This window comes from Macrobrachium nipponense, chromosome 2 (genome assembly GCF_015104395.2).
Source record: "Macrobrachium nipponense isolate FS-2020 chromosome 2, ASM1510439v2, whole genome shotgun sequence".
NCBI lineage: Eukaryota > Metazoa > Arthropoda > Malacostraca > Decapoda > Palaemonidae > Macrobrachium > Macrobrachium nipponense.
The window spans coordinates 58399874-58417084 of NC_087201.1; the positions used below are offsets into that span (position 1 = coordinate 58399874).

A 17211-nucleotide genomic window follows, 5' to 3' on the forward strand; every position below is an offset into this window, starting at 1 on the left:
CATCTACACCAAATAATAAAAAACCACCATCAGCCCACTTAATAAAAAAAAAACCACCATCCACTAAGACGGTCAAGATGGTATGTCAAAGAACGAGCACAAAAGTAATAACAGTAGTTGGGGAAACAGAAAACTTTGAAGTCAGTGTTGGATTACACCATAGGTCAGCATTAAGACCATTTTATTTCTGCTGGTCATGGGTATATTGAGTGAAGAGATCAGGAATGAAGAGCAGCGGGAGTTGTTGCATGCCAATGATCTGGTGATTATGCTAAAAACAAGGAGGACCTACAGAGAAGGGTTGGAGAGTGGCAGGAGTCTCTAGAGAAGGGTAGCTTAAATGTGAGTATGAATAAAACAAAGGTTTCACATAAGTGACTTACCAAACAATTACATTAGCTGTATGCTTTCTTACCTGGCAGTCGAAAATTCAAATTTCTGGCGGCGGTAGCAGCGCTGCCATTGTTCGTGTAGGTGATACAGATCCCGCCCACTTTCGGGAATACCTGGTACTGCTGAGCTTAAGACTTCAACAACACCGGTGGTTGTTGTTGCAGTCTACTTTCGTCGCCATTGTGGATTTTTTCATTTTGGTGATGTACAATTTCTTGGTTGGCTTTTTTGCTTCATCAGTTAGGTTTTGCAGTGGTGGCTGCAAAACTAGATTAGCTAAACTATGTTACGATCCGCACTCCAAATGTGTTAAATGTAGGGGTCAGTGCTGTAGTAAGGAATTAACTTTTGATGAGTGCCGTAGTTTAGATGAACAAGGTTGGAAGACTTTTCAAGCTCATTTGGATAAGATGGACAAAGATAGGAAAAGGAAAGCAGCTCTTAGAGCGGATAGTAAAACTAGAGTAGAGACAACTCCCGTGCCTTTAGAGGCAAACAAACCGTCACTATCTTCTCCACTTTTATCGAATATTTTACCTATTGACAGCCCTCCAACTTCAGTACCAATTACCCCAGACCAGGTATCCCATGTTTCCGATCCCAACACCATTTCCTTGTTAGAGTCCAAGATGGACAAGAAATTCGAGTTCTTGGCAAAATCCGTTATGGATTTGGGTATGTCGTTTCGTAGCGAAGTCAAGTGAAAAGGCCAGTGTTAGGCCAAGTGTCAGTGTCAGTGTCGTGTCCGAGGAGGCGGCTGTCCGTTCCCCCTGTTCTCCTAGACGAAGGTCACTGTCATACTCCCCAGCTCCTGGGAGAAGACATACCACAGGTCGAAGGGAGACTGGGGGAGTTTGCCCACGGTCAGTCGCCGACTCCGTCAACGTAGTCGACTCGCGAGTGTCCAGAAAACGCTGCTGGAAAGGCGTAGATATCAGTGACACGCAGTTGTCGTCTGACTCGGAAGTGCAGTCGCCTGTGACAAGGCGAAAAGTGGGGAGTGATTTAGTGTCACGTCCGTTGAAGAGACATGCCCAGTGTACAAGAGGGATGTCACCGTCTGTTAAGAAATCCAAGGAGCACTGGAGTCCACAACCTTCCTGCAGTTTCGCACCAGACCAATTTTTCCGGGATGATCATCAGTCCTCTTTGGATAGCGTAACTTCGGACGGAGTCAGACGCTCACGTGTGTTACAGCGCTCGCGCGCTTGCGAGACTGCCTCGCCTCGTTGTGTATCAATAGGAGTTTCGACTCGTTCGCCTCATTCGTCTCGAGGAGTTTCGACTCGTTCGCCTCATTCGTCTCGAGCTGTTTCGACTCGTTCACCTCGAGCTGCTTCGACTCGCTCGCCTCATACGTCTCGAGCTGTTTCGACTCGTGTGCCTCATTCGCCTTGAGCTGCTTTGACTCGTTCGCCTCATACGTCTTGAGCTGTTTCGACTCGTGCGCCTCATTCACCTCGAGCTGCTTCGACTCATTCGCCTCATACATCTCGTGTTATTTCGACTCCCAGTCGTTCGTTTTCGAAGAAGAGCCGTACGACAGCCACGACTTCGTCTAAGGATGATGCGAAGGCCAAACCCTTGCTAGAGGATTCCGCTTTGGGTCCCTTTAAACATCAACTTCAAGAATTGATGGTCTTTTTAAAGAAGTCAACGAGCCAGACGGGGTATCGGCCGTCCTGTCGAAAGAAGAAACTCAAGACCAGGATGCGAAGCCCTCTTCTGCTTATTCTAGTCTGTTAAGGTTTCTTTTACAGACTTATCCGGATTTTTTTTTAACCTGCTTCGCCTTCTTCACCTCCGTCGATGTTTGTGAAGGATAGGAGATCAGTGCCTATGGGGTTACCGAAACTAGTTCTTTCTCAGTCCTCGAAGAAAGCACTGAAGGAAGTAGAAGAGTAGCTTGCTAAGAAGAGGGAGTCAGGCAAGGCTTCGTTCGCTTTCCCTCCATTGAAGCTGCAGAATAAAACCTACAGGTTTTATTCGACAGAAGTTCCTTCTTTGGGAGTTTCTGCCTCCTCCCAAGGAGACTTCTCCGGTCTTGTGGACTCAAACAGAAGAGCAGCGTTCTTCTGCGAAAGCGTTGTTCTCTTCATCCGAGTTGGATCACCTGGTGAAGAACTTATGCAAGTTGATCGAAGTCTTCAGTTTTCTGGATTGGACTATTGCAGTGTTAGCCAGAAAAATTGAAGATTGCCAGTCTCTAGATGAGGATTTTTCTGCAGACTGGCTCAATGCGTTGTCCTGTGCGGACAAGGCAGTGGGAGATGGTTCAGGGGAATTGGCCGCCCTATTCACTATGGGAGTACTAAAGAAGAGAGAAAGGTGGTGCTCCTTAACATCTCGAGGAGTAACCATGAACCAAAAATCGGCTTTGTTGTTCTCCCCCCTGAGTAAATCTCACCTGTTTCCAGAAGAAACCATTAAGGATGTGCTGTCGGACCTCGAGAAAAAGTCTACCAATGATCTTCTCTTTCAGTCAGCGAGAAGACCTAAGGAACCTCCAGCGACAGGAGCCAAACAGAAATAGTCACTTTTACTTGCATTGCTATTACTAGGACTGAAACCTTTACTGCTTTGTACTCTACCAGACGAAGGATCATTTCGTTTCTTACTAACACTCAAATTATGAGTTAGACTATATTCGTCAGCTAGCCTAGTTGCTTCTGCAAAAGATACTTCTCGCCTATCCTCTATATAAAGCTTAATCTCATGGGATACGTTATCTTTGAAGTTTTCTGACAACACTAAGTTCTTCAAACCGTCAAAATCCTCAACCTTAGCAGAAGTTAACCAATCAAAATACAGCCTATCTAACTTCTTACCGTATTCTACATACGTAATATTTTCATCCTTTCTTAAATTTCTAAATTTCTTACGGTATGCCTCCAGTACTAGCCTATACGCGCTAAGAACAGTTTATTTCACGATATCGTAATTATCACATTCCTCCTTAGACATGCAACTATACACAGTAAGTGCTATACCACTCAAAACTGACTGCAAATATAAAGTCCACGTTTCTTTAGGAGAACCTACTCGTTCCATTAACTTCTCAAAACACATGAAATATGTCGTAACATCCTCCTCATCAAACTTTGGTACTAATTTCAGCACTGCACTCATACCTAACGTATCAGCTCCGTTTTCGTTCTCGCCTGACCGACTGTTACGAGTACTTTCCCTTAACCGAGCAATTTCCAACTCATGCATACGCTCTTTCTCTCTCTCTTCCTGCTCATGCATACGCTCTTTCTCTCTCTCTTCCTGCTGCATTACCAACATTTCTCTCTCTTGCTGCATTTTCATTACTTCTCTCTCTTTCTCTTGCTGCATTTTCATTACTTCTCTTTCAGCCGCTCTTTCATCTCTCTCATACTTCTCTCTTTCTTTCTTCTCGACATACTCACGGAGATCATTCCCCTCTAGACCTAGTAGCTTACCCGACTCAATAAACTCTTTCACCATCTCTCATTCTGATTCTTTCTATATCCTCCCTGTTTCAAACTGTTAAAAGTGTTGATAGCCTAAGCAAGGTCGCCACAATGTTACGGCCTCAGAGAGAGGTCCGCTTCAGGTTCGATATGAAATAAATTAAAAAATATATATTTCAACACCAACAGTTGAAACTGGGGATACGAATATAGAAAGAAACACTAACACAACAAAGGTTAATTTACAAGCTTGCTAACATAGGTAAATGCAGAATGGTATCTACTATTTACATAAAAAGATAGAATCTTACACTGCATGTACTGGGGGAACAGTGAGGCAATTCAAATACTTGCTAGTCAATTTGGCAATTCAAAGCGATGGCTTCTCAAAAGGAAAACGGTGATTGCAGACGTCCTCTTAACTCCGTATTGCAGAAAATAGTCTTCTTGTAAGGCAGGAACTCCCCAAAACTTCTAGCAGGACCTTTTCTTCTCTGAAGTCTGCTCGACGTCGAGATAACACGAGATAATTCGTCCACTCCTGAAGACGACTAGACCAGTATCCAACCAACTCTTGAGCAACTTCTCTTCTGATCCTTCGTCGGTCCCTTTCTCTCTTATCTCTCACGGATGATCTCTGCTGCTGCTGATCTCTCACTGATAATCTGATCTGTGGCTCTTACTCTCTGTGACTAACTGGAGTCTCTCTTTTACGATCTCTGCTTCGTCCGTCGTATTTATACGGCACTCTGGGGGCGGAGCCTACGGCGAGCGTCACAGACTCCCGAGATTTCCAGAAATTCTTAGATAAATCTAGACGAGGTACTGCATCAGAAATCGCAGCATTTCTCACGACACTTTGGCGCGTGTCGCGCTCCACAACACGCCCGACGATTCCAGAACAGCCGCAAGAACAGGCGCCTCCAACACGGGCGCGAAAGCCTCCGTGCTGGCGAACTTCTCGAAAATGCGTTCTCCTTTCCTTTATCTTTCTTTGCTATGAAGCAATTACCATCACATCAACTAAACAAAACCATTAGAAACGCTACCACGATTTTCAAAATTTAAGCTGCTGTGCGAGTTGAAACTATAGAAATGTAATTACTTGGTAAGTTACTTATATGAAATATATATATTTCTTGCTCTTTCTTTGGCAATTTCTCTCTGACCACTATGCAAGAAACACAACGTTGGAGATCTGTACCATTAGCCACTGCATTTGTATGCTTTGTACAAGCTTTTGAAAGCATGAGATAATGATTATCTAACTTTGACAAAACATACTTGTCCACTCATTTCCTTAAACATTATTAGATTTATATATGAGGGTATGAAGGCTGGACTATCAAATATGATTGTGAAAATATGAAGGATATTCAGTCATATATGCTTATATTTAATGAATCCTTACAAAAGATCTGTGACTGTTGTGCATTTAGGTATATGCTTGCACCTTTTGATATTTCTTTCACAAATTCTTCCTTTTTTGCAGGTTTTTTAACATCATTATATGATATTACTGTACCGTATTAATATAAGTTTAAAATGCACAAACAAAGAACTAATGAACAGACACAACAGTGAATTTCTGTAGGAATAACAATGTGCAAACTGGTAGTACTTACAAGTGACTTTTTCCTCTTCTTATCAACAATTTTTTCTAAAAGTTTTCTCTTTCTTTTGGACAAAAGTTTTTCGGGAGCTGCCTTTTTGTCACGAAGCTTCTTCGTAGCACGCTTCTTCGATGGAAGCACCAAAGCATTACTTTCATCGTATTTCCCATATAAGTCTTTGTTGATCTCAACTTTAATCTGAAAGGCAAATAAAAATAATTATATACACACCCAGTAATGCCTCGGCTCACGAACAGTCCTGTTCACGAAGAAATCAGGTTACGAACCAGAAGTTAAAAAAATTTTTTGTTTCAGTTCGCGAACTGTGCTTAAAGCTACGAACACACAAACAATAGGCTAACCTCTTTCCTCCTCGTTATCTATCCCATTTTCTACTTAGGCTAACCTATTTTCCTCTATCTCTTTATCTACCCCACCTTCTAGTTAAGTTAAAAAAAAGTAAAAGAGAATTCTAAAATTATCATTAGTAATTTATACTTGTGTAAACACATACAGCCATAAACAACTGATTTGCTATGAACAACCTGATCCGATAACAACAGCAGTTTGCTTGCAATTCAATCATCGTATGACAGTAAAAAGTTACCATACTTATGTTACAAATTCGTTAAGTAGAATAGGACTGATATATTTTTACATTACTAAATCCTTATTCGCTTTGGAGAAAATATCAGTAAGGGCATATACCACTAAATTTAAGCTGCAAGCTGTAGCTGAAGCTGAGGAAGGAATGTTCACCTGCTAACGAATATTATCATGCATTGACAACATGGATGAAACTCCAGCAAACTTCAGTATGTAGTATACAACCAAACTCAACCATAAACAAAATTTGAGAGAAACGGTCATAATCAAAACTATTTGGCTTGCAAGAACCCATTTTACTGCTTTCACCTAGATAAAAGATAAATATGTGAAGCTCGTAGTATTCTGATGAAATCAAGTGAAAATATCGAATGCAATCTGTTGATTTTTTTTTTACGCAATAAACATGCCCTCGGCGCCATCAAAGGAAAAAATAAGTAAATTTTGTTCACATATTCAAGTGATATTTCGACTTGAAAACACCTCATATATCATAAAATAACCTTGTCCCATATCAATAGAGTATCTAGCAATTCATTTACTCTAACTAGAAACAAGAAAATCTCTCTGAGTTGAGTTCAATACAGCAAAATAAATGAACTTACACTAACTAGAAACAAGAAAATAGCTCTGATTTGAGTTCAATACAGCAAAATAAACTTACCTTGCAACTGCCCTCAGCTGATTTCCATACCAAAACATTGATTGCTGTTGGTATTTTATAATACAACAATAGTAATATAAAAATTCATACAATATCATTGAATGCAGTGAAGTAAAGCATAACTTTGTGCCAGAATACCATAAAAAATGGAAAGAAAAGTGTTTCTGAGGTTTGAAAAAATTATGTTACTAAATTATTTTAAATGGGGAAAACTGATTCAGGTTGATTTTTTTTGAGTCCCGAACAGTGTCCTCAAACAAATTAAGTTCATGAGCCGATGTACCACTGTATGTACATATTTACAAACAATTTTTGGCAGATTTTCAGGGTTCATGGGCACCGATAAACGCTGAAAATTTCTGATTTTCACCTATCGGCGACTCCGGTAATATATCGGCATTAATACCCCGACTATCAGCATCGATAGGCAGAGACTGATGCATATCGGCACCCAAAATTACCAATTTTCATCGCTAGAGCAGGGGCATAGAACCGGATCGCAGATAACCGAGGCCGCTGATAACCAGGGACAGCCTTATATATTTATAGTGTTCCCCTTTTATTCATGGGGAATAGTTAAAACCTGCGAATAGTTAGAATCACCACTAAAAATGCTTATAACTGCCCATCTTGAAAGTTCAGATACCAAATGTATACTTTAATAACATCCTACTTCAAATATACCTAAAATTACTAACCTATATTACTATATTAATCTTTGAGGTTATATTATTAACATCATTTCAAAGTCATCTTAGACATTTAACCATTAAAAATATATACCTACAGCCAATAACAGAGAGAGAGAGAGTGAGAGAGAGATGAGGAGAGAGAGAGGAGAGAGAGAGATGAGATGATGAGAGAGAGAGAGAGAGAGAGAGAGAGAGAGAGAGAGAGAGAGAGAGAGCATTTAATGGCAACACCTTATATCTGACAATCAAGAGTGAAATCATGAATTTTTTATCAGACAGAGAATAATAATAATAATAATAATAATAATAATAATAATAATAATGAGAGAGAGAGAGAGAGAGAGAGAGAGAGAGGAGAGAGAGAGAAGAGAGAATAACTCCTAGACTACCAATCCTTCCCCTCCCCAATCTTTATATTAAACTCATTTACTCCCTTGCCCTCCTTCCTCGAAGTGGATAAAAAGACTGGGAATCGCCATTTTTTATTAATCTTATTAATATTTGAAAATTAGTTGTAAGGTAAATCATTTATTTATACTACAAAACAAATAAACATACATAAGTAATAGAGAGAGAGAGATGAAGGAGAGTAGAGAGAGAGAGAGACGAGATGTGATGAGAGAGTAGAGGAGAGAAGAGAGATAGAGAGGGAAGAGAGAGAGAGAGAGAGAGGAGAGAGAGAGAAAGTTATTGTTGTTGTTGAATCTCATTAAACTTAATATTATTTGAAAACTAGAACTGTATATTATAATTATACCATAAAATGTAATGCCCTTAAAGGTATACTGTATACATACACTTCCAGCCCAAACATAGGGCGAGAGTTACCACTATGGCATACATATTGTGTGGCAAAGAGAGAGAGAGAGAGAGAGAGAGAGAGAGAGAGAGAGAGAGAGAGAGAGAGAGAGGTTATCCTTATTTAAAAGAATGAAATGGATAGATTACTGTATTTCTTTAAATTAATACCACATGAATTTTGAAATTAGTTATTATTATTATTATTATGCAAAAATATTAATAAACATATACACATGTACCATAAAAATTCTCTCATCTCAGTAAAAGAGAGAGAGAGAGAGAGAGAGAGAGAGAGAGAGAGAGAGAGAGAGAGAGAGAGAGAGAGAGAGAGAGAGAGAATTACATGATCTAGAGTGGGCAACACAACCTAGTTGGCAACTTTCACCCCCTACTGTCACATTACTTGATATATTTGACAGCTGTTGGACCCCAGCCATCTCAGCTTGACTACCTGGAGTTCAAAGACAAGATGCGGGGTAGAAAGGATTTTTTTTCATTCTTACATAATTTTTTTATTTATAAACTAAAATCTTTCTCACTTTGTTATTTTTTTAATGAATTGATATTATTGCTGTTTACATTATTATTGGTATTTGAAAATTAGTAAATCATTTATTTATCATACAAAAAACATACATCTCTGTAAGAGAGAGAGCAAAATGGAAAGACTATGGTAGTATTTTTGTAAAATACTTTCACATATGATTTTTGTAATTACAGTTGTTATTATTATTCATATTATTATTATTATTACTGATTGCTGCTTCAGCAATATTAATTGTGTAGAGAGTCTTCTCTATTTTTCTGATGACAGCTTTCTCGTTGCTGTTTAGACTGGTGAGCAATGCACCAAAGGGCATGGTAAAATTCGGTTGAGTCATTTTGGTTTATTATTGCTTATACAATTCTCTCTCTCTCTCTCTCTCTCTCCGCTATCTCTCTCTATTCCTCTCTCTCTCCTCTCTCCAAAACGCCAGGAATATTAGCCAATTGTGCGATCACTGCTGAGGGACTAATTCCAGTGGCGAGTCCTCCTTATATCGTGATATTGCGGGCTCTTGAGTACGGTACAGAGAACCTCTCCGGCAGGTAGAATTTTCATTGGTTCCTGGGAAGGTGACTCATGCGGCGAGCATTTACGAGTCTTGCAGACCTTCTCAGGCGGGGAATATCCCTGTGAGATCTGACAAGGAAGACTCTATTCCTGGTAGCCTTAGCACCAGTGAAAAGAGTCGGTGAGATTCATGCTCTGGATAGAAGAGTGTTTACTTGCGCAGCTCTCTTATCAGGTAAGAGTACAACAAACATTGCATCAATGTTAGCAAATTTTTTCTACACTCAAAGCCATTACAATTAATAATGTTTTGGAGTAGATATGTCCCTCCTAGCAATGTGGGAATCAGCTATGTAATTACTGAGTTTACTGGGTAAGTTACTTATATAAAAATTATATTTTCATAATAAAAGGTTTTATATATATGTACTTACCCAGTAATTGCATGATCAGAGCCCTCCCTCCTCCTCTCTCTTGGACATAAGGGGATAAACAAATTGAAGCTATTTGCTATACCTCTCTTTCCCCCCGAAAGTTTGTTTATCAAGATTCCATTTAACTTTCGTCTAAGGCGTTATCTTACCATCATGTCTGTTATTATATATCAGTCATATTCAATACGCAATACTTAAAATTGATCAAAATTTTAGTTATATTGGTATTTGAGAGAATCACGAACATCATAACAGGATATTTTAATCTTATCACGTAAACCAAGTTTATAGTATTGGTTGCAGTGCGTTTCCTACCAATAATATAATAGGAAGCTATAAAGAGAAGCGCAGCAGCACTCATTGAACATACTCAAAAACTCAGTGAATGTGTTGAAAGTGTCCGACACCTTAGCTCCTCTCTCTCTCTCTCTCTCTCTCTCTCTCTCTCTCTCTCTCTCTCTCTCTCTCTCTCTCTCATATTAGCTAATTTAAAGTGACATGTCCTCTAGAAATACCATTGAGCTAAGTATGCAGTTTTGATATGTCATTAACACACTCTAATCTTGACTAAACAAATATATGCATATACATTTTTTCGGGGGGCGGGAGGAGTGGTGTTGGGATTGAATTCTTGCTGTTAAGCCGTCTTACAGGTTTTGGAATTCTCAAATGTAATTCAAACTGACAAGCTTCTTGCTTTTGCTGTACCGATGTCCCCTAGTATGCTTGACATCGAAGGAAAGGCCATGAAGTTCCCCTACTCTCTTCGCCGATGCCAGGGCCAGCAAGAAGAGGGTCTTGAGGGTTAGATCCCTGTCTGATGACTCTCAGAGTGGCTCGAAGGGCCTTCGAGTCAGACTCCTAAGGACGAGAGTCACATCCCACCCTGGGGGCCTGAGTTCCCTGGGTGGGCAAGACCTCTCGAAGCTCCTCATTAGCAAGGAGATCTCGAACGAATTCGAGATATCCACTCCCCTCAGTTTCAGGACTAGGGCCAGGCCGGCTCTATATCCTTTGACTATGGGGACAGAGAGGAGCTTGTCTCGGCGAAGAAACACGAGAAAATCCACTACCTGCTGAAGAGTGGCTCTGAGAGGAGATAGACCCCGTCTACGACACCAACCACAGAAGACGGCCCACTTTCCCTGGTACACAGCTACAGGAGACTGTCTGACGGGCCCAGCCATCTCTGATGCTGCTCGGCGAGAAAAGCCTCTCGCTCGCAAGAGATGGTGGATAACAGCCAGCCGTGAAGATGTAGAGACTGGACTGTCTGGTGGTGCCGTTCTAAGTGTGGCTGGATGAGAAGGTTGTGCCAAGGGGGAATCTCTCTCGGTGCTTCTGCAAGCAGAGCCAGCAGGTCCAGGTACCAAATGGCCTGGGGCCATTTGGGAGCCACCAGGATCATCCTGAGATTCGGGGTGGCCAGCACTCTGCTGATTACCTTGCGAATCAGGCAGAACGGGTGGCGAACAGATCCACTACTGGACGCCCCCACAGGTTGAAGAGCCTTTCCGCCACGTCTGGGTAGAGCTGTCAGCCCGCTACATTCCAGGCAAGAGGAATGTAGTAGCAGACAAGCTCAGCCGTCGGGATCAGGTGATAGGGACCGAATGGTCCCTATCACCTGATCCGACGGCTGAGCTTGTCTGCTACTACATTCCTCTTGCCTGGAAGTAGCGGGCTGACAGCTCTACCGAGTGAGCCGCCACGGCCCAACTCATGCACCTGCAGCGTCAACTGGTGCAACGGGAGGGACACTAGGCCCCCCTGTTTGTTGACGTATGCCACTACCATGGTGTTGTCGCATATCAACACCACCGAGTGTCCCATCAGGCGGTCCTGGAACTCTTGGAGAGCAAGAAACGCTGCCTTGAGCTCCAGGATATTGGTGTGAAGGTGCTTGTCATGATGGTCCCCACACTCCTGCAGTCAGCAACTCCTCTAGATGTTCGCCCACCCCTCGGTGGGGGGGGTGCGGCGAGGCCCTCCTCTTAAGAAGTTCCTGTCGTCAAGCCACCAGGTAGGTCCTGCCTCGACCTCCTCCGTGAGGGACACGGGGAAGTACGGTGGGTCTCCTGCCTGTGACCAACTCTCCTTTAGTCTCCACTGAAGAGACCGCAGGTGAAGATGCCCGTGAGGGACTAACTTCTCGAGTGACGACAGGTGGCCAATCACGACTTGCCACTGCTGAGCTGACTGTTCCTACCAAGACAGGAACCGGTCGGCTGCCTCCCTGAATCTGCTGATCCACGAGTCCGCGGGGAAGACTCACCCTGCTACCGTGTCGATCAGCATACCCAGGTACTTCATCCTCTGCTTGGGCTCGAGGTCGGACTTCTCGAAGTTCATCACGATCCCTGTCCCGTAGCAACTGCGAGCGGGAAGTCGCCAGGACTAACTAGTCGTCGAAATACCTCAGAAGACGTATCCCTGACGAGTGGGCCCAAGCAGACACCAGAGTGAACACTCGCGTGAACACCTGTGGGGTGGTTGAGAGACCGAAGCAAATTGCCATAATTGGTACACCGTCCCGTCAAGGATGAAGCGGAGGTATTTCCTGGAGGATTGATGGACGAGTATCTGGAAATATGCGTCCCTCAAATCCACTGAAAGCATGAAATCGTTCTGCCTGATAGAGTCGAGCACGGAACGTGCTGTCTCCATCGTGAACCGAACTGACGAAAGAATTGGTTCAGGGGAGAGAGATCTATCACCGGGCGCCAGCCCCCCCGAGGACTTCTCCACCAGGAAAAGACGGTTGTAAAAGCCTGATGACCGATCCCTGACGATCTCCACAGCTCCCTTGCTCAGCATGGCTTGGACTTCCTGTCGAAGGGCTACGTCCTTTGGTGTTCCAGGAACGTAGGTCTGAAGATGGACCGGGTTGGAGGTGAGGGGTGGCCGAGACTCGAAGGGTAGTAGATACCCCTCCCGAAGGACATCTACTATCCAGGTCTCTGCTCCGTAGCGCTGCCATGTTGCCCAATGGCTCACCAGGTAACACCCCACTTCCGGCGGCAGGTGAAGGGGAATGCCGTCCCTAGCGTTTCCCGCCTCTCTTCGACTTCTTCCCGGCTCCTCCTTGTGGAAAGGAGGGGTGGGAGGAGGGCTGATTGCAACCGCGCCTGGCAGAAGTCGTAGGCAGAGTCTTTCCACGGGGCTTCGACGATGCGATCGTCTTAGCAGCCGAGGAAGCGCTAACCAAGCTCTTGGGCTTGGCCACAGTCGATCGAGGCTGCCCAGAAGCCTTCAAGACTGCCTGGTGTACCAGACGGTCACTGTCATCAGTGCGCCGTCATTCCACCACAGCGTCCACCATCTCTCCTGGGAAGAGAGAGGAGGAACTCCGCACTGGTCCATTGCGAAGACCCAATGCCGCCTCACGCCCAGCCGTCCTGGACACTCGGGTGAGGACTGCGTCCCTACGCCGAAGTACCAGGTTGGCCCACAGGTTTGCTGTCTGGTGGGCGAGGTAGGAGATGGCTCTACCTCCAGACTGGCATAGCCTCCCAAAAGCCGGGTCACCTTCAGGAGTGATATTTCCTGAGGTGGCCGCGACCTTGGACACTGTGAGGGACCCCAGGTCCAACCAGGAGACTGCCTGGAAAGCTGCCATGGCGGTGGATTCCAGTGCAAGTGCCTCTTGCTGCGAGAATCACAAGTTCTCCGACAGGAGCTGCTACAGAGACACCCCCGGAGTTAGCCTAGCTAGCTCCGGGTTAACCTGTTTGGGCAGCATCGGATCCTCTGAAGGCACGTGGAACCTCCTCTGTCGCAGTAGAGGCAGGGGAAGTAGCTTGGACGACATACCAGGCCGTAGCGAACCCTCTGGTCCGGAGACAAGCAAGTCCACCTGGCCCAGCACCGAGTCGGCCAGCTCTGATCGCGGCAGACCCACCGTTGTCTTGGGTTCATTCTTAGGACCCCAGAACGACTCGAGCCGCTTTATGGGCTCAGAAGGTGGGAGCGGCGATCCTTCCCCGAGGTCGTTGTGCTGACGAATCAGCACAATAACCTCTGCAAACAACCTCTGGATCTCAGGAGTGACTGCGTCTTGAGGAGTTGGACCGTCAAGCCCCTCCAGCAAGAACGCCTCTCGAGACCCTCCTCCTTCAGAAGGAGGAACAGCGACAGACCCCTCTTGGTCTCCTCCTGCCATCACGCTGGCCGGGTCTTATTCACTCGATATTTAATTGGTGAAACAAGAATACAATTACAGTGGTCCCTCCGTATTTGCAGGGGATGCGTACCAGACCCCCCGGTGAATAGTTAGAACCCACGAATGTTTGGAACCCCTATAAAAACGCTAAAAACAGCCTATTTTGTTAGTTAAAACTCAAGAAAAGCCACTAAAAATTTTCATACTTGGTTTTTTTAATAGTTTTATCACAAAAAGTGCATTTTATGATGAAATTGATAAATAAAAAATGATATGTTTATGTTACAATAAAGTTTCATACATACTTACCTGGCAGATATATACATAGCTAAGACTCCGTCGTCCCCGACAGAATTCAAATTTCTTTGCGCCACTCGCTACAGGTAGGTCAGGTGATCTACCGGCCTGCCCTGGGTGGCAGGACTAGGGAAACCATCCCGTTTTCTATCATATTTTCTCTCTTCCACCTGTCTCCTGCGGGGAGGCTGGGGCCTTTAATGTATATATCTGCCAGGTAGTATGTATGAAACTTAAATTGTAACATAACAATATTATTTTCATACAATCAACTTACCTGTCAGATATATACATACTGATTGGCACCCTTCGGTGGAGGGTAAAGAGACAGTACTTATATGGAATAGACAGGTAAACAACATAGTTGTAGGTATAAATAAAACCTTGGTTCCTACCTGATAGGTGTAGACTTGGTGGGGTGTTTGCCCAGTAGTCTGCAATCACCTCAAGAAACTTAGCGAGATATGTGATCTATGGCCAAGAGTTCAGTGGGTCTGCCGATTGGGGTTCTTACCCACTTACTCAGCAGAAGCCTAAAAGGACTTTGTCAATGGGTGCTGATTCCCACGTTATATGACAAAATACACCTTATGAAGGAGCACACAACCAATCCCGACCACCTGATCCTAACCATGTGTTAGAACTAAGGATTGTTACCGAGTTATCCCCGAACTCGTCACAACAACCGTAAACTCAAAAACCACTACGCACACATACATAATTTTTCAAAAAAAAAAAAAAATTATACTAAAAACTAATTGGATATGACGAGATTCTCTTATGAACAACATAGACGGGCCGCCCGCCCTGCGAGCCTGAATCCTCCATTGTTCGAAGAGATTCTCGACATATCCAAACAGAAGAACATATATACTATTAAGGATTGGTGTCGGCCTCCCGTACCCAGATGTATCTGCCGATACGATAGACCTAGCGAAAAAAGCACTTCTCAAAACGTCCACACGCACGGTCTTCAAGTAATGAGATGCAAACACCGAGTTTGCATCTCCAATATGTCGTATCTAATATGTTTTTTAAGCGACATATTCTTATAAAACGAGAGAGAGCGTCGCTAACCCGCTCGTACTTTCATGAGCTTTTACCCTCAGAAGTTGTAATTGTTCGTCCGGACAGACCTTGTGAGCGTCCGTAATGACGTTTCTTACAAAAGAAACGCTAGAGCTTCTTTGACATCAGTCTTGTGTGGGGCTTTTACCGCGCACCAAGACCTTGTCTAGAGCCTCCCAACTGACGCTTCCTCTGAAGATAGAACTTCAGAGCTCTAACAGGGCATAGAGACCTCTCTGCTTCTCTGCCTACGAGGACTAGACATTCCTTTGATTTCGATGACCTAGGCCAGGGATTCGTGGGATTCTCGTTTTTCGCCTAAAAACAGAGTCTTAAACGAGCAAATCGCCGAGTCTCCTTGAATCCTACTTTATTTATCCTGCAGAGCTTGTAACTCACTAATTCTTTTTGCCGTTGCTAACGATAAAAGAAAATAGGGCATTTCTAGTTACGTCTCTAAATGAGGCCTGATGAGGAGGTTCAAATTTATCCGAAAGACAGGTATTTGAGGACTACGTCAAGTTCCAGTTCGGGAGGTACTGGCTCCTTAGACTTTGACGTCTCAAATGATCTTATGAGAACGTGGAGATCTTGTTATTGTTTTTACCAGATCTAAACCTCTGTTCCTGAACACAGCCGAGAGCATACTCCTGTATCCCTTTATTGTGGATACAGCTAGATGCGATTTTACTCTCAAGAATAGCAAGAAATCAGCAATTTTCCGCTATAGAGGTAGAGGAGGAGGACAACTTCTTGGCTCTACACACCTTCTAAAGACCTCCCACTTCCGACTGGTTATACTTTCGAAGTGGAGGTTTCTGCGAGCTCTCGCGATCGCGCTTCCACTTCGCGAGAAAAGCCTCCTCGTCTTGACAAGTCTTTCGATAGTCGAAAGGCAGTCAGAGCGAGAGCGGGGAGGTTTTGATGGTACTCTTGAAGTGTGGTTGTTTGAGAAAGATCGTCCTTCCTGGTAGGGATCTTGGAAAGTCTACGATCCACTCTACCACCTCCGTGAACCATTCCTGGGCCGGCCAAAAAGGGGGGCTATTAAAGTCATCCTCGTCTCTTTTGACGCCACAAACTTTTTCAATACTAAACCCCAGGATTGTTTGAATGGGGGGAAAAGCGTACACGTCCACTCGAGACCAGTTAGCAGGAAGGCGTATCTACCATAATTGCTCGGTTGGGTCTTCCACGACCGAGCAAAACACTGGGAGCCTTTTTGAAATGTATGTGCGAATTAGATCCACGTGAGGAGTTCCCCACAGAGACCAGAGATCGCCGACATACTTCCTCGTTCAGAGTCCATTCTGTATGAAAGGAAGGACTGGTTCCTCCTGCTGAGCCTGTCCGCCCTCACATTCCTTACTCCCTGTAGCACCTTGTCAACAGGGGATGTTCCTGTAGGACGTCCAAAGTAATAAGTCCCCTCGTGATTTCGTAAAGGAACGAGGAGTGAGTCCCTCCCTGTTTTTCGAATGTAGGCAAGTGCGGTGGTGTTGTCCACGTTTACTTGTACTACCATGTCTCTCACCAGAGGTTCTAGACTCTTCAAAGCCAGGTGAACGGCGAAGAGCTCTTTGCAATTTATGTGCCAGGACAAACCTGTGCTGGTTCCCAGGTGCCTGACACTTCCTCCGAGCCTAATGTCGATCCCCAACCCGTCTCCGACGCGTCGGAGAAACAACACTAGGCTGGGTTCTTTGAACTTAGAGAGAACCCCTTTGTTCTCTTCCAGAGGCCCGCAACCACCACTGTAGGTGTGCCTTTACCTCCCCATTGGAATGGGGGAAAACGTCCGACAGTTGTCCGTTTTTTTTTCCAGCTCCAAGACTTCTTGAGGAAGAATTGAAGTGACGATATGCAGTCTTCCCGAGAGGGAAGAATTGTTTTCCAGCGAGGAAAGCGTCCCCAGAAGTCTAACCCATTCCCTCGCTGACGGTTTGCTGTTTCTCTAAGAAGAGAGAGATTTATCAAACCTTTTTCTGTT

The 17211-nt window shown here is 44.1% G+C and overlaps 1 protein-coding gene across 1 annotated transcript in view; it reads right to left on the reverse strand.

The window, feature by feature from the left end:
• LOC135220611 (probable ATP-dependent RNA helicase kurz) overlaps nt 1-17211 on the reverse strand; it is a gene marked incomplete in the record, with an annotated part of 259299 nt that overhangs the window by 232171 nt on the left and 9917 nt on the right. Inside the window, 1 exon segment of the mRNA XM_064257916.1 lies at nt 5456-5641. Within this exon segment, the coding sequence (XP_064113986.1) occupies nt 5456-5641 (186 nt within the window).